The following is a 21586-nucleotide window of genomic DNA, read 5'->3' as shown; positions in this document are numbered from 1 at the left end:
AAAGGCTACTTCTGTCATCATGCCTTCTGTGCTTGGGATTATAGGCGAAGTAAAACTTTGGCAGGGATTTAGAAAATTAGGGCACTTGGGAAATTAGGGCAGCTTACTTGGCCCCTGAGAGCAGTCACCAGTGTGGCGACTTCAGAGTTTTGTTTGACCTGGGTTGAAATTCTTTTTGGGTTTCTAAGACTATAACCACTTAAGTGTCTTCCAAAATGTGATAGTGTTTCAGACTTCTCTTCTAAGTGATTTCTGTATGTGCTGCAAATGAATAGCTTATTCATGGTCCCTCAATCCTCAGTACCAGTCAGGTGGAAATCTTCAGTGAATTAATCCACTCCTGGGCTATGGAATTTAGTTGGTTTGTTGCCCTGTCAACAGTTACAGGCTGTACGTATATTTGGGTAGCTCCTGCACCCCAAATCTGGGCCAATGCTTCTCAGAAGTTGTTAGTCCAGAAAGCACATGAAATCAGTTCAAATTCATCACGAACACAGGGGAAATGCTCTGATGTTTTTAATTCTTTTCTTGCTTCACATAAGTGTAACAAGCAGTGACATGAGAGGTATGTGATCTTGTATTGGATTCTAATACTCTAATGGTTGATTAGCATCTTTTAAAGTCTTAAAAGTAATGAAAATTACTGTACATGCTATATCCCTTCTTACATCAGAAGGGTCATAAGTCATGTGCTGGCAAATGAACTTATAATGGAAGATGTCTAACATTTCCTTCCTGTCCGGTTCCCATCAGAACCGGCTACAGTCTCAAAGGGCATTGCTTCTGCAAGGCACGGACAGTCTGAACCGGGCCACCCAGAGTATTGAGCGTTCTCATCGGATTGCCACAGAGACTGACCAGATTGGCTCAGAAATCATAGAAGAGCTGGGGGAACAACGTGACCAGTTGGAGCGTACTAAGAGTAGGGTAAGTCTGAGCGGATAGGGGAAAGTAGGTGGGCCCCTTATATCCTGATGCCTTGCCACTGCCAGAAGCTATGGCAGTTCAGAATTCAGGGTTAGGACCTCTTAGATGCTTACACTTTCCTTGGCTGAGGGATTTTTCTTGAAAGTAATTTTACCCTTTGGATTTAGAGGTCATTGGAGGCAAAAAAAAAAAAAGAAAGAAAGAAACCAGTTTCTGCATTCATGGAAGATTGTCAAATCTAAGATTGTAGCCACTCTATCTTTCAGTTCCTAGGTTACCAACCTGAGATTTTTCTCATACATCTAGTAGGATATTATGCTGTTCTTACGAAAGCACCATCTACTTAAACATTCCTAGTTTTTTTGTCCTTTAGATCCAAGGCTGTTTTCCACATGTCATAAAATAGTACTGCTGACAGTTTAGAGGTTCAGTCCTGGACTGTATAACTCTGTTGTTACCCAAGGTAAGCTAGATCACTGTGGGAAGAAAATGGGAAATAACATAGGCCAAATAACTATATCAAGGCCTCTGAAAAACACATTTCTCCCTTTCCATACACCTGCATAGGAATTTTAAAAATAGTACAATTTGCCAATAGAATGTTATATTCTTAAAATCTTTAAAAAAAAAAAAAAAGCATCCCTCCTGTTGTCTTAAAAAAAAAAATTATGAGGCAAATACAAATTGAAGAAGAGATACTGTCGGCAAGACTTGGATGACTTCCTCTGTGTGGGGATTGGAGACGATTTTCTCATATCCTAAGAGCTACAGTTCTCCATTCTTAAATCAGAATGATGCCCTTCCCTCCTCAGTAAAAATTCACAACCACTGAATTCCAGGTAAACTGTAGAGAAGGCAACTTGCTTACAGACTGTGTGGTTTTTGACTTTTGAACACATCAGGTAGATTGGTTGAATTTAAAAGCCAAGAAATGAGCTGAGAAATCAACTTACTTATGGCCACTGGGGTATGGGAACAGATGGCAGGTGGCATCTGTTGAAATATCCCCCAGCTATCTAGATATTAACAGGCAGTCAAAAGGACATAATTTTTAAAAAAACTTTTAAAAGAAGGATTCCTTTCAGAATTCCATTTGTCTGTAAGAGGGATAAAAAAAAAAAAAGAACCAGATCCCAAAAGTGGTAATCCACCAGCCTACAAAAACAAAACCTCAAGAGGCTTCTTTGGAGTTTGGCTGATGAAATTCAAATCTGAAGTTGCCTCAGTTACTGGCAAGGTACACTTGAAGCCTTTTTTTGTTTTGAGTAGCTAAAGTGAAGGATTACTTTGGTCCCAGGAGTTCCCCACAGTAACCTTGGGGTATAATAATTCCTAAGCCTACTTATCCAGTACTAAAGTATCTTGTCCTTTCTTCTGCATATACTCGGGCCATCATTCAAAATGGTTTGAGAGAGGTTTTCACACACCCCCTTTAGTGCCCACTGTCAGTTTAGAAACCTCCAAGTTCTACAGTATGTACTTTTAGAAGGGGGGAATAATTGCTGTTTTCTCTTCTCAGCTGGTAAACACAAGTGAAAACTTGAGCAAAAGTCGAAAGATTCTGCGTTCAATGTCCAGAAAGTAAGTTTTCAAAATGGAGTTGAGAAATTTTGTGACTAAGACATTAAACAGCGACTTGTAAAGGTCCTGATAAAGCAGAAAGAATAAAGTATTATCTTGTCTAGTTAAATATCCCAGGACAAAATCCTTTGTTAAAAGTATATGCTGCCCTGGGGCGCCTGGCTGGCTCAATTGGTTAAGTAAGCGTCTGCCTTTGGTCCCAGGATCAGGCTCCCTGCTGATCAGGGAGCCTGCTTCACCCTCTCCCTCTGCTCCTCCCCCCACTGTGCTCTCTCAAATAAAGTATATGCTGCTCTGACTTGGAGCAGTGAGAAATTTGTCCACTTTGAATCCCAGCTTAAGATTTTTCAGAGCACATGGGAATAACAGAGCTTCATAGTCCTTGAAATATATTTGTATAAACTTGGTTAGAAAAAAAACTTTTTACTGCTACGGCTTGGTACTTGATTTTGGCTCTGCTTGTCCTGCATGGGAGTCAACCCCTTATCAGGGAGTTCTGTCCTATTAGCAAAAAGTTGACTTTAAAAAAAAAAAAAACCTGAACTGGGTAGTATGCACAAAACAAAACTATAACCGACCAATGGAACTAGTAAGAGTGAGATTTTTCCTAAACAATGGTAAATGCCTTGTCAAACAAGAGGAAACCTTCAATTTAGAGTTAATAAAGAATCCAATCTCTGGTTCTCATGTTAACAAAAGAGTAAATTTTTGAAGCTCTTATACTGCCTTTATAAAGATATCCATTTGGGTTGGTGGAGGAAAAGTAGTTAGTGGTATATTTCTTTTTTGAAATATGATTCAACCTGATTTCAGAAAATGATATTTTTCAGGACACCTGGCTGGCTGCATTGGTAGAACGTGCAACTCGATCTTGGGGGTTGTGAGTTCGGGCTCCATGTTGGGTGTGGAGCCTACTTTAAGAAAAACTATAAAAATATATATTAAACTCATTTTTCATATTTAAGTAATCTCTAGAGCCAGTGTGGGGTTATCCTTAAGTTACAATTGAAAAAAGCTTTCAAGTTGTCACTTACCAGCTAAAGAACTGCTGAGTGGCTATGTGATTTAGGAAAAAAAAAAAAATTTCAATCTGCCTCACAGTATCCAGCCTTGGCCACAGAGTCAAACTCCTAAGTATTAAGAATGGAAAGAAATAAGGTCACCCAGACTTCTGACTGTTCCCTACTTTGCTTCTCTTTGTAGAGTGACAACCAATAAGCTGCTACTTTCCATTGTCATCTTACTGGAGCTGGCCATCCTAGGGGGCCTGGTTTACTACAAATTCTTTCACAAGCATTGAACTTCCTAGAGGGAAGGGTTTGTGGACCAGAACTTTGACCCTGTGAATGGTCTTAGAGATGGGGAAGAAGCATAGTGCTGCTGTGAGGTAATGGTTCGAGGATGCCAGACTGTGGGAGGTGGGAGGGGAGACAGAAAACCGCATAACTGTGAAGGAACAGCAATGAGACCAGTATGATATACCAACATAATAATAAATGCTGTTTATGACTTCTTTAAATTTACATAGTATTCCAACATATTAATACCCTGTGAACTCCCAAAAAACACACAAATTTACAGTAGTATTATTGGTCACCAAAATGGAGAGGGAAAGGAAACTTTACAATTGTGAGAATGTGCAAGTGTTCTCATTAAGGCAATATTGACCCAGACCATTTAGTGTCTCAAATGCCTCATAATTCTGGAATGTCCTTCGTGACAAACGTGTCAGCACACAAAATTTCCTAAATTCTCACACGTTCTTCCCTTTCTGATTCATCTGGTGAATTGGGAGTAGGAAGTTGGTCATAGACAATGTGCCCTCCCTCCCTTGTCTGCCCAAAACTTGAAGCAATCACATCCACTGCCAGGCTAGCTGTAGCCTTGGCCTCTTCCTCTGAAGCAGCCAGCTGAGGATTGACTTCAACAAGATCCAGTGCTGACAACAGCCCTGAAAGAACAAAGTATGACAGAACCTCAGAAGATACTCTAGCTGCTACTTTCGGTGAGGGTCATCCCACTAGACAGAACAAGCCAAGGTAAAAAGTCATTTTCTACTATTAAAAAATTACCCATTGTTCAGAAGCCCCTTACACCTAACCCTCTTCTGGGCATGAATTTAAGTTCAAATACTGTATACTGGAGTAGGATTAAAATTTATCATTGCTGTTCAACTAACTTAATAGGCATCACTGTCAGGCTTTCTGGATAAGGAAAGAGCTTGTGGGGAAGAGGTAGACAAGGATTTTCTAACCTGCTCAGGAAAAGGTATGCCATGTCCAGTATTACTAGGAACCTTCCAGATGTCTGTATGTAGTTGTGTAAAGAGCTGTTCCCATTTTTGAACTCTTACGCTCTCTTAAGGCACCCCACATGCCCTAAATATAGTTATTAGTGCATCTCTTAGTCTTATCCCTGCAGGTCTGAGCTGAGGGAAGAGTTGGCCATACTTTAATTTGGACTTACCTTCTGTGATGGTTTAAGAACTTCTACTAAAGGGCTTGAGAAGGGAAGATTAGACCAGAAGAACCTATCCAGACCTGCCTTCTACTCCCCACCTCCAACACACAAGCTGAGGTATTTAACAGTTTAGTTGGTTATTCTGGGTGAAGTTAATCTACCTCTTCAAGTCATCTGAACAAACTAGTATTGGAGAATACAAGTATCAGAATCCTTAGGGTAGCCATAAAGCCTGGAAACATGGGTGTATATACCTACTGGCTTATTGATATTACAGTGTAATACATGGTATCAATGCCATTATATCTGTTTAGTGTGCAGTCCCTTATTAGCAGTGCATAGTCCAAGCATGTTACTGCAGCATTTCCACTGTGCAAGCATCTGGGTGTCTGATGATCTGTCTCATTTCCACTAACTAAACCTGAGTCTTTGGTGTATCCCAGAAGTAATCAAGAGTGTTTGAGCTATTAAAAACATGTAATTACCCATGTTTTCCAGACTATTGCCACCCTCTAATTTAAGCAAAGTGCTTTATATAGCTAGTTAAGTGTCATGATAGTCTTTTGGACTAGAATAATGTAGCAGGGGAGGGAGAGACAAGGTGTGATCACTGCCCCATCTAACTACTAGACGTTACTAACCCTTGCTCGAAGTAGCGTCATTGGGAACCAAAATGGAGGATTGAACACACAGGTTCACTGGCCACTAACCAAGACAACTGTAACATCTAAGATTGTGGGTCTGAGAAGGAGACTATCTTACCACTGTCAGACCTGATGAACCTAAGCATTCTTTTCCTTCCTTTAGTGCCTAAGGTTCCAGTAGGCTCCAGAGAGACCATTTCTCAATTTCCTTATCTATCCCAACCATTCAAGGGTTTCCCGTAGCTCTAGACCTTTCATTGTGGGCTCTCTCTGCTGTTTAGACCCCAGTTTCATGAAATGGTATTGAAGTATCATGCGGTAGTAGTTTAAATTTTGCAAGGAAAGGTCATTTAGAATAACCTTCAGGAACTAGAAGCTTTCTGACGGAAATGGAAACTGCAAACAAGTATGAATGTGGGAACAGTAACCTGTGTAGCCATTCTTAATAATCTAGCACTCATTTTACTAATCTTTTGTCAACCATTCATCTTTAGTATCCCCATATTAAAACTCCTATCAAATAAGCTCTAGTATAAGGCTTATCCCTTATGAAAAGACCCAAGATACTGTCCAACTTTGAAATATCTTTAAGGTTTAACTCCACATTCTCAACTCCAGGTGAACTCACTCTTAATATGTCAGCTATACTAAAAATTATAGCTACTTGGCCTTGCCTTTTAATCTGAGTCTGCCTTTAGACAATTCAGATGCAAAGAACTACATCGGTTTGGCAGGTTATTCTTGTACTTAGTAAGTATTTAAGTAGATAATTTTTATTCAATACTACCTTAGCATATTTTGATATGAGCCAGGTCCAAACATGCCTCTAAATGACTATCCTTTATTAGCCTGACCATGTGGTTTTTAAAGTTTAAACGAAAACAGTATTGGTAATGACATGGAATAGTAGAAAAAACCTTCGGGCATGCAAGAGGTGTCGGCACATTTACTCCGAGTGAACAGGTGGATCCCTTCTTACCTGTATTATGTATTTCCTCAGTGATATACATGCCTTCTCGATAGGTCAGTCCCCCTGCAACAGGGGTTCCAGTGGCTGGAGCCAGGGTAGGGTCAAATGCATCAATATCAAAACTCAGATGGATTGGCCTTTGTCTTCTTGAGGGGAAGATGATACAAACAGTCATTTGGGTGTGCTTGGACATTGATCCTTCCTACAGTTGCAGCTCCTTGATTTTGTTGCTGTTAGTCCTGGTAGTTTGCTAATACAGACTTTCAGGGTTCCTATTCTGGAAGTTATTATGTATTACCATATTAGCTTCCTACACACCACCTCATAATTTTGCCATTTGTTCTTTGTGCCTTAGACTAACTCCATTTTATATTTCTGACATAACCTAGGCATTAGAGCCTTTTGCATTAACAATTCTTCACTTCCCTTTGAGACTGGGCTCTGACAGAGTCTAGCTTAAGTTAGACTGACCTAGGTTATAGTTGCTCTTATTTTCTCCATGTAATAGCAGCTGAACTTAATTGATTTGGTGTCTGTAATCTTATCTCCCAATTCTAACTTCAGTTTAGCACAGGTGTCCAAAAGTAGAAACTAGCATACAACACATATATGCTAGGTAACTGAAATTTCTTACAGCTTAAGAAATGTAATTGCTACCTAGTAGTATGCCATTAATCACTTGGAAATAAAGACTCAGCACTGAGAACATGCTCTTAAAACTAGCTTTTGGCATTTATCTGCCATCTTTCTATATTACCAAGATTTGCTCAATATAAAACTTTCAGATGAAGCAACAGTGAGCTTAGGAAGAAGGGAATAGTTGAATGAATGCTTCCCATCTTCAAAAGATGGGCAGTAAAAATGGAGCTAAAGAAAAATTCATGAGACACAGAGGAGCCAGGCAGTGACTTCAAGGAAAGCCCCTCCCAACCCCCGAGGAAGAATAGGACCTATGTTTCATATTCTCCCTTTCCAAATTATTTGAATTTTTTGTACGTGTACATATTTTGCTTTTATTTTAAAAGAAAAGCTGCTATTCTCAAGAGATAGGCTAAAGTGTGCTGCTTGTTGAGAGTCTGCCCTATTCCCTTTGGGACTTTTCCCTTTGGAAATAGACATCATAAGTTACTTACTTGCCAATTAGCAGATCAAATGTCTGTTCCATGACCTTCTGAATACCAAGTCGATCTATGTCTCTCATGGAAAAATACTGGATATCATAATTCTTTAAAATAAAACTGTGAGATATAAAGGAGTCCTTAGTTTAAAAACATCTTTAATCAAATGCATGTTGGGGTGGGGGTTTGTCCTGTTCGTGACCTACAAGAGATTACGGCAAGGAACAACCTATCAAAAGGAACCTAAATGGCTGGGACGGACCCAGTGCTTAACCCCAGTGTATCAACTTACTGTTCAGGAGGGTCCACATCTCTTAGACCAATATACACAATACTTGGGGAAGAGATACAAGGTTTGATCCAGGAAAATCCTGGGAGTTGTGGTACCTGTCAAAAGAGGAATGGACAGGATTCAAGGATTCTTGGTCTCACCAAGATAATCACCATGTGCTTCCCATTGTATGCAGTCTGCTTTCTCCTACCTACAGGATATGCTTAATTAACACAAGACACACTTGATCTGGGAAAGAGAACTTATAAAAGTGGAAGTGATTCAGAAGGCAGCTGAAGAACAGATTTCTCAAAATTAAAAAAAAAAAAAAAAAATTCTCCTAAGCTGGCCACGGTTTCTCATTAACTTACCTAAACAACAGGAATACTGCTGATTAGCCCTTTTCCACCCCTTTGTACATTACTGAATTGTTTACACATTGGTTCTTGAAATACAACCCAGTTGCCATCTTAAGTTGTCTACAGCCAAAACACGAATTCTGCCTAATGAATAACTTTTGTACTATCCTGGTTTAACTTGGTCTCTCACTGAGGGGAAGGATATACAGATTCTAGTCTATGCCTAACATGGACTCCCATGTCTTCTGAACAGCCTAGGAAGATAATTACCTAGAGGTAATCGCGGTTTTGCTTTCCTCTAGACCAGTGGGTCTGAGAGTGAGGCATGCCTGGGAGCATCTAACCAAGAAGTCCTCCTGCTGTGGGTATATCAATCACTAGAGTTACCACCCACTGCCACTTTCCTTTCTTGCAAGTTATGACACACACACCCTACCTTCCCTCCCCCCCCCCCCCCCCCCCCCCCCCCCCCCCCCCCTGCCAAGAGCAAGGACCATGTCCTCGTCCTCTTTTGAGCCCTAGCATTAGTAGACTGCTTGGCCCATAATGTTTGATGAACAAATGAAGGAATAGTAAAGATTCCTACCACCACCATCAGCCCATCCTTCATAGAAATCTTACTGAACTAGTTCTTCAGAGCCCCAGCATAACCCCTGCTAGCCATTCAGCCTTTTCATTTCAGCCCACTGACCTTGTCCTGTAGTTCTCTGAGGAGAAATGAAACTGGCTGTCCATGGAGATTTCCAGATGCAGTGGTGAGGGGTGTATTGATGTCAGCATGGGCATCAACCCAGATCACACAAAGGTCTGGGCAGTGCCGGGCGTGGCCACTAATGGTTCCGATTGCCAGGCTACAAGGAACAAACAATAATTGAGGCCCTCTGCTTGGCACACCTCACCAATAACAAATATCTTTAGTCAGTGCAGTTCACACTTTGTCCTCAGGGCAAAGTCAGGGCCCCAGACTAAGGCTGGATTTGGATGACCAAAAGTCCCTCGGCCTGTAGTACCCAAAGACTAACCTTAAGTGAGTTAGGGAGAAATGGAAGGATCCAAGGATTCAAAACTTGTTGACTAGTTACCCTTCTAGTTTGACAGATGTCATTGCTGCCCCCAAATCCCTAAAATTTGATCCATTAGCCCCAGCCCAGGAAAGGACCTCAGGTATTTGTTCAATCAATGAAATCCAGTTAAATGATGTGTTCTATATGTAACAACTCACAAATATTTAATACTTTGTAAGGAAGACCAGGGAGATCTAATTATTTTCAAAAAATCAGTCACTTTTTAAGGATAAAAATTTGCATTATAGCTTTTTAGAAAGTAATAATTTTGACATTTCCTTTTAGGAAGTATAGAGACATTAAAGTAATGTCTTTTTACAATTAAAGACCTCATTTAAATGACTGAATGTTTATTTGCATGTTACCTTCTATATATTAGCATGGCATTCAAATATCAATGTTTTTTTTTTTTTTTTTGCCTCTCCTTGTCCTTGGACTCTGTGTACATTGGCCAATTGTCCTGTCTCAGGTATAGGAATATAGCTGATGAAATCATGCTTGGAAAGCTGCCCAGCTTCCCAGTAACTGAAGAATTTGACATAGATGGGAAATGTAACTTAAGGGGCACCTGGTGGCTCACTTGGTTAAAATGTCTGCCTTCAGGGCGCCTGGGTAGCTCAGTTGGTTAAGCGACTGTCTTCGGCTCAGGTCATGATCCTGGAGTCCCAGGATCGAGTCCCGCATTGGGCTCCCTGCTCAGCAGGGAGTCTGCTTCTCCCTCTGACCCTCTTCCCTCTAGTGCTCTCTCTCATTCTCTCTCTCTCTCAAATAAATAAAAATCTTTAAAAAAAAACAAAAAACTCAGTTTAAAAAAAAAAAAAAAGTCTGCCTTCAGCTCAGGTTATGATCCCAGGGTCCTGGGATCAAGCCCCACGTCAGGCTCCCTGCTCAGGAGGAAGCCTGCTTCTCCCTCTCCCACGCCCCCTGCTTGTGTTCCCTTTCTGGCTGTGTCTGTCAAAAAAAAATCTTAAAAAAGAAAAAGAAATGCAACTTAAACCCTTTAGGAACTAACTCCAGCTATCCTTCTTAGTATGACATGAGATAGCATTTTAAGTTCCATGCTCCACGTAGGGCCTTTTTGAAGGATAAGCATGGTCTAGTGTGAAAAGCAGTGGATTAAGTCAGAATACTGGGGTTTTTCCCAGAAAGCCAGGTAATTTAGGAAAAGTCATTTAGTTTTGCTAGACAGTTTCCTTTTTCTAGAAGAAAGGGATAATAATCTTGTCTTGTTTAAGTCAGAGTTAGTCTGACATCTACGGGAATAATTTATACTGTGTAAAAGGAGCAGGGTGACCTAAAGATGCCTCCTTCCTTTAAAATGTTCAATAGCTGTTCAGTTTATATACTCATCCCTTCCTTTCTAGAATCTTCAGATAGCCTAGGTTTTAGCACTGAACAGGGAATAGGGAATAGTGACAGGGCTGCTGCAATAGGTAGCTATAGACAAAAGAGAAGCCAAAGACTATGATAATAACATTGATATGCAGTTCCCAAATAGACAATCAGAAGAAAGTCAATAAAAATGAGAGACAGCACTGGGCTAAGAGGAAGACGCACCTTCTCTGGTTGATTTAATTCGATCGCTGTAGAGAACCTGGACTGCTCTCTTATTCTACCTAAAATTTTTTTCCTAATGACAAAATCTACCTACACTTAAAATTGTAACAAAGATTCAACTTCTGTTAAGGAACCAGAAAAGTTCTCTGTGCACCAGGGGAAGTTACCAGATTGGCTCTCACAAGAAAAGTTAATTGCCTTCAGAGGTCACACTGAATTTGAATCCCACCCTGCTACTTCCTGGTTCTAGAAGTTGGGTAAATTATCTGACCTCTTTCCCTCAGTGTTCCTAGCAGTAAAATAGGTAAAACTGTATCTGCCTCATAGCATTATGGGGTGGGGTAATTGAAAATATATATGAAATGCCCAGTACTCCTAGTATTTTAGTGTTTTTCTTTCTACCAAAAACCTTTATTATTTAGCTCGAATAGGACTTCTTTGGCCCAGAATGATCTCTTTATTCTCTGAAATTCTGTAGAGTTCAATATATTTTTTTCATCCCATGTATTTCATCTAGTCCTAATCACAAGTTCCACAATCCCTAGCATTGCTTGAGAACCAAGCAGTGTTCATAAAGTACATGCTGACTCACTAAGAGAAGGGATCTGTTAGTCACCTAGGGGTCCATACTGTGAAGGTAGAGAACATAGTCACATGGCAAGTGGGAAATCTATAACACATTAGCAGAAATGCTTTAACAACAACAAAAAAAACCCCCCACAAATTCAGACTACTGATGGATCCTTCGAATTCTCCCAAATAGCCAAATGAAAGTCATAAGACGGTTCTTCCTCAAGGAAACTTTACAAGAGATAAGCACAGAATGAAACAGGAACACACTTGTGTTTAAAAACTTTGCTTAGTTTACCTCTGAACTTGACCTCATACAATACAATGTGTTTTACAGTGAAAACCACAGGTGGCTCTAGCAGCTCAGGATTTTAGATATTAAAATGCTATTAAGCACATCATACCATAAAAATTCTGAAGGGTATTGTCCTCTTAATGGGGAAACAGACAACCTAACTGATTAGCCCAAGGCACCATACAGTTCAGCTCCCCCACCAACCCTGCATCCCGGCTTACCTGTGGTCGCCTCCCACTGTGACACAGCTGTAGCCACTTGACACGGCTCTACTAACCACCTCAGCCAGTTCCTGGTTGGCAAGGCCCACTGAGCGAGGATTCACTATCAGGTTGTTGTACAGATCATCTTTAGGGACTGGAGTAAAATTCAAATCTCCAAAATCTTTTAGGCGGCAGCCTAGAATCAAATGGGGGATGACAAGATTAATTGTTTATGTTATTCCAGCTCTTACTGGCCTGGGCCACAAATCAGAACTTGTGACAAAGTGCATGTCATACTCCTTTTGCCACAGTAAAATTCAAAATGTCACGTGACTGGCAGGATGGTCTTAGTCCTCCCAGCAGTCCTGTGGGGGTAGATCCCATTAAGAACACCATTTTGCAGACAAACAGATTTGAAAAGTGAAGCCCAGAAACATCCACTGATTTAACCTAACAGTCACAAAATTGGTAGCAATTAGACCTCAGATATCCCAGAGTTAGAGTATAAGTAAAATACCAAGAGGACCCAATAGGATTTACAGAAAATTAAGTAGTACTGTTGATTTAGAGCAAAAATACATAAAGCTTATAACATGAAAATTTCTAATAAAAGGCCAGTCTGAGGATCTCAAGCATTCTAAAAAAGAAATGTCAAACATTTGTTACTTAACAAAAGTCCCAGGCAGTGTTTTAATTTCTTGATATAAATTTTTTTTAAGACTTTGTTAGAACAGGGGGAGGGGTGAGGGAGAACAAGAGAATCTCAAGCAGACCCTGCACTGAGCGCAGAGCCCGACATGGGGCCTGATCTCAACGCTGAGATCATGACCCCATCGGTAACCAAGAGTTGGACGCCCAACTGACTGAGCCACCCAGGCGCCCCGCTTGATGTAAATTATTACTTAAACAATCCTATTAGGCAACTAAAACATACCATTCTATAGACAAGGAAACAGAAAGTTCCCAAATCACATAGCTGCTAAGTGGCAGAAGCAGGACCCAAATTCAGGCCATCTGCCCCCAAAATGTATATTGACTACAGTTTGTTTCCCAAAGAATCCCTCTTGATTTCTCCCTGTTAAGAGCAAGTCAGACCTTTTCCAAAAAACCGACAAGATGGCAGAAACGCAGCAGCAGCAGCAGTGAACCTTCCACAGGGTCACCTGCAGCACACGCCTAGACCAGCTGCTGGCCACGTCCTCTGAGTAGCTGACACAGCGGCGGTAGTGGCCGCAGCACCTGCAGAGCCAGCCAGGAGGCACCGCCCAGAGAAGCCAGAGATGGTGAATACACACACGCGGGGCAGCAACATCCAGCCCGAGATGGTGGGCAGCATGGTGGGCCTCTGCGACAGCAAGACCTTCATCCAGGTGGATCACAGGCCCAAGATGATCAGCCACTACCTGAGCGAGTTCTCCGCCACGGAACAAACCCATGAATGTGACTGGCCCACCATCTGGGCCACCCACTCCTCCTCCCCCTCAAGTAGCCTGTTTGGTCAATAAAAGCATAGACTTCTCTTAAAAAAAAAAAAAAACTTTTGAAATAACTAGTGATATGTTCTGACAATATGCTATAATATTTTCACTCTTAGATTTCACATATTTCAAAGAACTATGCCACCAGTCACTGTACATTGACTTTCTTACCTAAGTACCATTCTTGCCATGTAACTACATATCAATAAATTGGTTGGTGCCATTTTTGGGGTTAGGCCTAAGTAATCCAGCTCTCTCATGAACAGATCTGAACTATCAGAGAACATAACGTTACCATAGATTGTAGCTTAAGGCCCTGCTTCTCAAACGAGTCCGGGTATGTTGGAGGGTAAGGGAGGGAAGTGGTCACAGGATAGTAATACTGGCAGAGATTTGTGTTAAAGATCTGGATTAAGATCAGGGATTCCCTGCTGGCTCAGTCGGTTAATTATCTGCCTTTGGCTCAGGTCATGATCTCAGGGTCCTGGGATGGAGCCCTGCATCTGGCTCCCTGCTCAGCGGGGGGTCTGCTTCTCCCTCTCCTTCTACTCCTTCCACTTGTGCTCGAGCATGTTCTCGCTCTGAAATAAAATCTTAAAAAAAAAAAAAAGATTTGGATTAAGATCGGCATGGACCCATCTTAAATTTAAACTGTACAGTTTTAAGCTTTACTTTTTTTTTTTTTTTTTTTTTTTTTAAGATTTTTAACTTGAGAGAGAGAGAGAACGTGCACACACAGGGTGTGTTGAGAGGCAGAGAATCCCAAGCACACTCTGCACTGAGTATGAAGCTGGACGCAAGGCACAATCCCACAACTATGAGATCCCGACCTGAGCTGAAACCATGGGTCGGACAACTTAACCAGCTGCGCCACCCAGGTGCCCCTTGAGCTTTACCTTGAACCCTTTGTCAATTCAAAGCTAAATAACGGAGAATGTAAAAATTTGAGGAGCAATGACTTGTAACATAAGGCCAACCAAGGGATCAAGGGATCACTACTAAAAAGGATGCCAGGAGCAAAACAGAAAACTATTTTATTCCCCAAATTAAGATGCAGCTACAGCTGCAGAACTCTATGTATCTTTTGGTCACTGCATTTTATTTTATTAAAGATTTTTATTTGTCAGAGAGCACACAAGCAGAGGGAATGGCAGGCAGGCAGAGGGAGAAGCAAGCTCCCCGCTAAGCAAGGAGCCTGTTGCAAGACTAGATCCCAGAACCCTGGGATCATGACCTGAGCCAAAGGCAGACGCTTAACCAACTGAGCCACCCAGGTGTCCTGGTCATTGCATTTTAAAATATCCTAAAAATGCTCAGAGATCTGGAAAACTGAAAGAAAAAGTATTGAAGGTAGGAGAAGAATATGATAATAGGCCAAAGCCATTGGGATCCAAGAGAAAAAAATAATGACCAAATAAAACATCTATAAAAATCCTTTAAAAAGATAAAAACCCATAAGGGATATGCACTTTACAAGATCGCAGTACAGGGGCACCTGGGTGGTTCAGTCAGTTAAGTATCTGCCTTCAGCTCGTCATGATCCCAGGGTCCTGGGATCGAGCCCCACACATCAGGCTCCCTGCTCAGCAGAGAGCCTGTTCTCCCTCTCCTGCTCCTGATACTTGTGTTCTGTTAAATAATCTTTAAAACAAAAAAAAAAAATCTCGATACAGGAGGACAGTTTAGATTTAAGAGAAATGAAGCTTTAAATTTTAAGTCAATATCGGGTCTTGCTATTGGCAGCAGTCTTAGGCTGGACAGATTTTGTCGGTTTCTACTTCCCTATCCATGTTTATCTCTGTACCCCCTTAAGCCACATCAAGCATTTAGGTTTTTACTAGGTATAAGACATCAGGGCATGCCTGGTGTTTTATAATATTAGGTGTATAAATAGAGGTTTATGATCTAATTAGTGTTAATATTAATTGTTGAAGACAACTTTAACTCATTTAATCTTCACATGACAATAAATACATAGGAATCAACCCAGTGGATAAGTGACATAACTTGGGGGAACACATAAGTCCAGTAATGGAATCTAGGATGTAGACTCCAATACGATAAGTGTGACAGAATACAGTACTCAGCTCACAATTATTTACTTATCAGAAGAAAGCTGCAGAAAGCCTATAAGAGAACCTAAAGAGAATTTGGCAGCCTTAGATAACGCTCTCCAAGGAAGAGAGCTAAACTTCACAAAAGGATTTTGGTCATTAAATGTGTAACTCTGAAGTGGATCACCAGATTAATTCACAGCCTAGACAGTGAGTTCTTCTAAGATTGTCCAACTCCATTTGCTCTCATTCCTTACTCATCAAACAGCCTCCCTCTGGTTATTCACTTAGTCTCCCTGTTGCCCTCCTATCAGTAAGAGGGCTTCCTACCAGTGGATGTCGGAAGGACTGTTGCTCACCATAATTATGAATGGGCATTTTGGTATATACATCACAGTTAGCATAAGTCTCTGGGTTGTAAAGCCTGATAAGCTCTGCACATAAAGATTTCTGTTCCTAACTAATTCAAAGAGATGTATGCACCCCTATGTTCATTGCAGCATTTTTTACAATTACCAAGATAGGGAAGCAGTGTGTGTGTGTATTAAAATGATTTTATTTATATAAATTTTATTTATATAAATTATACACACACACACACACACACATATATATACACACACTCAGCCATAAAAAGAATGAAATCTTGCCATTTGCAACAACATGGATAGACCTAAAGGGCATTACGCTGAATGAAATAAGTCAGACAGAAAGATACCATATGATTTCACTTGTATGTGGAATCTAAAAAACAACAGAAATAGACTCAAATACTGTTGCTGGGGGCAGGGGTGGGGGGCAGGGTAGAGGGATGAGCAAAGTAGGTGAAGGGGATTAAGAGGTGCAAACTTCCAGTTATAAGTCCTGTATAGTAATACTGTAGTAACGTTGTTTGGTGACAGGTGGTGACCACTTATGGTGTGCACTGTGGATCTATAGACTTGTTGAATCACTTTGTTGTGTACTTGAAATTACTACTGTATGTCAACTATACTTCAGTAATAAAATTTAAACAAAACAAACCCTTCTCTTCCTGGGTCTACAAAGCTGAGGACCAGACCCCCTGAAGGGATTAGTATCTTGAGAGACCCTGCCTGAGTTTCCCACTCTATAGGACCCCAATTGTGCTTTTTATTTTTAAAAAAAAAAAAAAAAAAAAAAAAAAAGCCAGGTAAGAACTAAGGACAATGAGTGTTAAAGGACTGAAAGGAAATTCAGATAGGATTGCGGGGTGGAGAGGGGGTCAAGGAATGACTCCTCCATCAAGTAAAGTTTGTACCAGCATTGTTTTGCTATTTTTGTTGTTCTCTTTCCTTACTGGTAGAAAATTTTTGTAAAATTGATAAGTATCTAATGGTGCAAGTCCCTACCCCATTTCCCAGGCTTGACTGCTCTAGCTTTGCAGACCTTTGTGCATAAACACAATTCATACTATTCTTTTTAAATACAGTTGTTGGAGTAGGCTTAACTGCTTTACCTAACCTTCCCCAAAACAATGGCTCATACTCAGTAAATTGGTTTCTTGTTCATTTAACATCTGGGTTGGCTGTTCTAGGTCAGCAGGGGGCTCTCCTTCATGCAGTGATTCAGAGACCAAGCTCCTTCTGGCTTGTGGCTCTTCCATCACTAGGGCTTTGCCATCTGTGTAGCTAAGGTTGGGTCTCCCTGGGGTCAAAGCAGCAGGAGAGGAAGTAAGCCCTGAGAAGGCACATCTACTTTTAAAGGCCCTGGCCTAGAAAGCACTGGCATGATATATTCTGGGCACTTAACGAGAATAATATGCAGCCAAGAATACTGTATCTAGCTAGGCTCTCATTGAAAATAGATAAAAAGCTTCCAGGACAAACAAAAACTAAAAGAATTTGTGAACACCAAACCAGCCCTACAAGAAATATTGAAAGGGGTCCTCTAAGTAAAGAGAGAGCCTAAAAGTAACAGACCAGAAAGGAACAGAGACAATATACAGTAACAGTCACCTTACAGGCAGCACAGTGGCACTGAATTCATATCTTTCAATAGTTACCCTGAATGTAAATGAGCTAAATGCCCCAATCAAAAGACACAGGGTATCAGATTGGATAAAAAAAAGCAAGACCCATCGATATGCTGTCTGCAAGAGACTCATTTTAGACCCAAAGACACCTCGAGATTTAAAGTGAGGTGGTGGAAAACCATTTACCATGCTAATGGACACCAAAAGAAAGTTGGGGTGGCAATCCTTGTATCAGACAAATTAGATTTTAAACCAAAGACTATAATAAGAGATGAGCAAGGACACTATATCATACTTAAAGGGTCTATCCAACAAGAAGATCTAACATTTGTAAATATCTATGCCCCTAACATGGGAGCAGCCAATTATATAAGCCAATTAATAACAAAAGCAAAGAAACACATCGACAATACAATAATAGTGGGGGACTTTAACTAACACCTCTCTCACTGAAATGAACAGATCATCTAAGCAAAAGGAAATAAAGGCTTTAAATGACACACTGGACCAGATGGACCTCAGATAAATTCAGAACATTCCATCCCAAAGCAACAGAATACACATTCTTCTTCTCTAGTGCCCATGGAACATTGTCCAGAATAGATCATATCCCAGGTCACAAATCAGTCTCAACCGGTACCAAAAGATTGGGATCATTCCCTGCATATTTTTGGATCACAGTGCTTTGGAACTAGAACTCAATCCCAAGAGGAAAGTTGGAAAGAACTCAAATACATGGAGGCTAAAGAGCATCCTACTAAAGAATGAATGGGTCAACCAGGAAATTAAAGAATTTTAAAAATTCATGGAAGCAAATGAAAACACTTTGATGCAGCAAAGGCAGTCCTAAGAGGGAAGTATATAGCAATACAAGCCTTTCTCAAGAAACAAGAAAGGTCTCAAATACACAATCTAACCCTACACCTAAAGGAGCTGAAGAAAGAACAGCAAATAAAGCCTAAACCGGGCAGGAGAAGAGAATCAATAATGATCTGAGCAGAAATCAATGAAACAGAAACCAAAAGAACAGCAGAACAAATCAACGAAACTAGGAGCTGGTTTTTTGAAAGAGTTAATAAGATTGATAAAACCCTGGCCAGACTTATCAAAAAGAGAAAGGACCCAAATAAACAAAATCACGAATGAAAGAGATCACAACCAACACCAAAGAAATACAAACAATTATAAGAACATATTATGAGCAACTATACGCCAGCAAAGTAGACAGTCTGGAAGAAGTGGACGCATTCCTAGAGATGTATAAACTACCAAAAGTGAACCAAGAAGAAATAGAAAACCTGAACAGACCTATAACCACTAAGGAAATTGAAGCAGTCATCAAAAATCTCCCAACAAACAAGATTCCAGGGCCAGATGGCTTCCCAGGGGAATTCTACCAAACATTTAAAGAAGAATTAATATCTATTCTTCCGAAACTGTTCCAAAAAATAGAAATAGAAGGAAAACTTCCAAACTCATTTTTTTAAAAGATTTTATTTATTTGAGAGAGAGAGAGAATGAGAGAGAGCACGAGAGGGAAGAGGGTCAGGGGGAGAAGCAGACTCCCTGCTGAGCAAGGAGCCGGATATGGGACTCAAACTCATTTTATGAGGCCACCATTACCTTGATCCCCAAACCAGACAAAGACCCCATCAAAAAGGAGAACTACGGACCAACATCCCTCATGAACATGGATGCAAAAATTCTCACCAAAATACTAGCCAATAGGATCCAACAGTTCATTAAAAGGATTATTCACCATGACCAAGTGGGATTTATTACTGAGCTGCAAGGTTGGTTCAACATCCGCACGCCAATGTGATACAATACATTAATAAAAGAAAGAACAAGAACCATATGATAAGCTCAATAGATGCAGAAAAAGCATTTGACAAAGTACAGCAACCTTTCTTGATTAAAACTCTTCAGAGTGTAGGGATAGAGGGTACATACCTCAATAGCATAAAAGCCATCTGTGAGAAACCCACAGCGAGTATCATTCTCAATGGGGAAAAACAGAGCTTTTCCTCTAAGGTCAGGAACACAGCAAGGATGTCTACTATCACCACTGCTATTCAGCATAGTACTAGAAGTCCTGGCCTCAGCAATCAGACAACAAAAAGAAAAGGCATCCGAATCAGCAAATAAGTCAAACTCTCACTCTGCAGATGATATGATACGATACTTTATGTGGAAAACCCAAAAGACTCCACCCCAAAACTGCTAGAACTCATACAGGAATTCAGTAAAGTGGCAGGATATAAAATCGATGCACAGAAATCAGTTGCATTTCTATACACCAACAACAAGACAGAGGAAAGAGAAATTAAGGAGTCGATCCCATTTACAATTGCACCCAAAACCATAAGATACCAAAGAGGCAAAGAATCTGTACTCAGAAAACTATAAAATACTCGTGAAAGAAATTGAGGAAGACACAAAGAAATGGAAAAACATTCCATGCTCATAGATTGGAAGAACAAATATTGTGAAAATGTCTATGCTCTCTAGAGCAATCTACACATTTAATGCAATCCCTATCAAAATACCATCCACTTGTTTCAAAGAAATGGAACAAATAATCCTAAAATTTGTATGCAACCAGAAAAGACCCTGAATAGCCAGAGGAATGTTGAAAAAGAAAAGCAAAGCTGGTGGCATCACAATTCCAGACTTCAAGCTCTATTACAAAACTGTCATCATCAAGACAGTATGGTACTGACACAAAAACAGACACATAGATCAGTGGAACAGAATAGAGAGCCTAGAAATGGGCCCTCAACTCTATGGTCAACTAATCTTCAACAAAGCAGGAAAGAATGTCCAATGGAAAAAAGACAGTCTCTTCAACAAATGGTGTTGGGAAAATTGGACAGCCACATAAAGAATGAAACTGGACCATTTCCTTACACCACACACAAAAAATAGACTCAAAATGGATGAAAGACCTAAATGTGAGACAGGAGTCCATCAAAATGCTAAAGGAGAACACAGGCAGCAACCTCTTCGACCTCAGCCGCAGCAACTTCTTCCTGGAAACACCGCCAAAGGCAAGGGAAGCAAGGGCAAAAATGAACTATTGGGACTTCAAGTTAAAAAGCTTTCGCACAGCAAAGGAAACAGTCAACAAAAGCAAAAGAACCGACAGAATGGGAGAAGATATTTGCAGATGACATATCAGATAAAGGGCTAGTATCCAAAATCTGTGAAGAACTTAATCAAATTCAACACCCAAAGAACAAATAATCCAATCGAGAAATGGGCAGAAGACATGAACAGACATTTCTGCAAAGAAGACACTTCCAAATGGCCAACGGACACATGAAAAATTGCTCAACATCACTTGGCATCAGGGAAATACAAATCAAAACCGCAATGAGATACCACCTCACACCAGTCAGAATGGCTAAAATTAACAAGTCAGGAAACGACAGATGTTGGCGAGGATGCGGAGCAAGGGGAACCCTCCTACACTGTTGGTGGGAATGCAAGCTGGGGCAGCCACTCTGGAAAATGGGATGGAGGTTCCTCAAAAAGTTGAAAATAGAGCTACCCTATGACCCAGCAACTGCACTACTGGGTATTTACCCCAAAGATACAAATGTAGGGATCCGAAGGGGCACGTGCACCCCAATGTTTATAGCAGCAATGTCCACAATAGCCAAACTATGGAAAGAGCCCAGATGTCCATCAACAGATGAATGGATAAAGATGTGGTGTGTATATATAAAATGGAATATTATGCAGCCATCAAAAATGAAATCTTGCCATTTGCAATGACATGGATGGAACTAGAGAGTATTATACTAAGCTAAATAAGTCAATCAGAGAAAGACAATTATATGATCTCACTGATATGAAGAATTTGAGAAACAAGACAGAGGATCATAGGGGAAGGGAGGGAAAAACGAAACAAGATGAAACCAGAGAGGCAGACAAACCGTAAGAGACGCTTAATCTCAGGAAACACACTGAGGGTTGCTGGAGTGGAGCGGGGGTGGGAGGGAGGGGGTTGCTGGGTGACAGACATTGGGGAGGGTAT

The 21586-nt window shown here is 40.6% G+C and overlaps 2 protein-coding genes across 10 annotated transcripts in view; one reads left to right on the top strand and one right to left on the bottom strand.

The window, feature by feature from the left end:
• Positions 1–21586, top strand: part of VTI1B (vesicle transport through interaction with t-SNAREs 1B) — a 78895-nt gene that overhangs the window by 21678 nt on the left and 35631 nt on the right. For 5 of the 8 annotated variants that reach the window (XM_073895402.1, XM_073895401.1, XM_073895405.1 and 2 more), the window contains one exon: positions 754–927. In XM_073895402.1, the coding sequence (XP_073751503.1) occupies positions 754–927 (174 nt within the window). Of the gene's footprint in view, positions 1–753; positions 928–2446; positions 2509–3338; positions 3477–3711; positions 4032–13102; positions 16574–21586 lie in introns of those variants that run through there. The other 3 variants (XM_025869830.2, XM_025869832.2, XM_073895404.1) reach the window with 3 other exon arrangements.
• Positions 3996–21586, bottom strand: part of ARG2 (arginase 2) — a 35692-nt gene continuing 18101 nt past the window's right edge. The window contains exons 3-8 of one of the 2 annotated variants that reach the window (XM_025869823.2): positions 12038–12215; positions 9022–9181; positions 7993–8087; positions 7716–7820; positions 6592–6725; positions 3996–4459 (exon numbers count right to left, since the gene is read on the bottom strand). In XM_025869823.2, coding sequence (XP_025725608.1) covers positions 4254–4459; positions 6592–6725; positions 7716–7820; positions 7993–8087; positions 9022–9181; positions 12038–12215 — 878 coding nt within the window. In that variant the 3' untranslated portion in view covers positions 3996–4253. Of the gene's footprint in view, positions 4460–6591; positions 6729–7715; positions 7821–7992; positions 8088–9021; positions 9182–12037; positions 12216–21586 lie in introns of both variants that reach the window. The other variant, XM_025869822.2, reaches the window with a different exon arrangement.

Source organism: Callorhinus ursinus, unplaced genomic scaffold, assembly GCF_003265705.2.
Source record: "Callorhinus ursinus isolate GAN/ISIS: 27379988/994484 unplaced genomic scaffold, GSC_fseal_2.0 scaffold8, whole genome shotgun sequence".
NCBI lineage: Eukaryota > Metazoa > Chordata > Mammalia > Carnivora > Otariidae > Callorhinus > Callorhinus ursinus.
The sequence above is the reverse complement of the archived record's forward strand: the minus strand, read 5'-3'. Positions and strand labels throughout refer to the sequence as shown.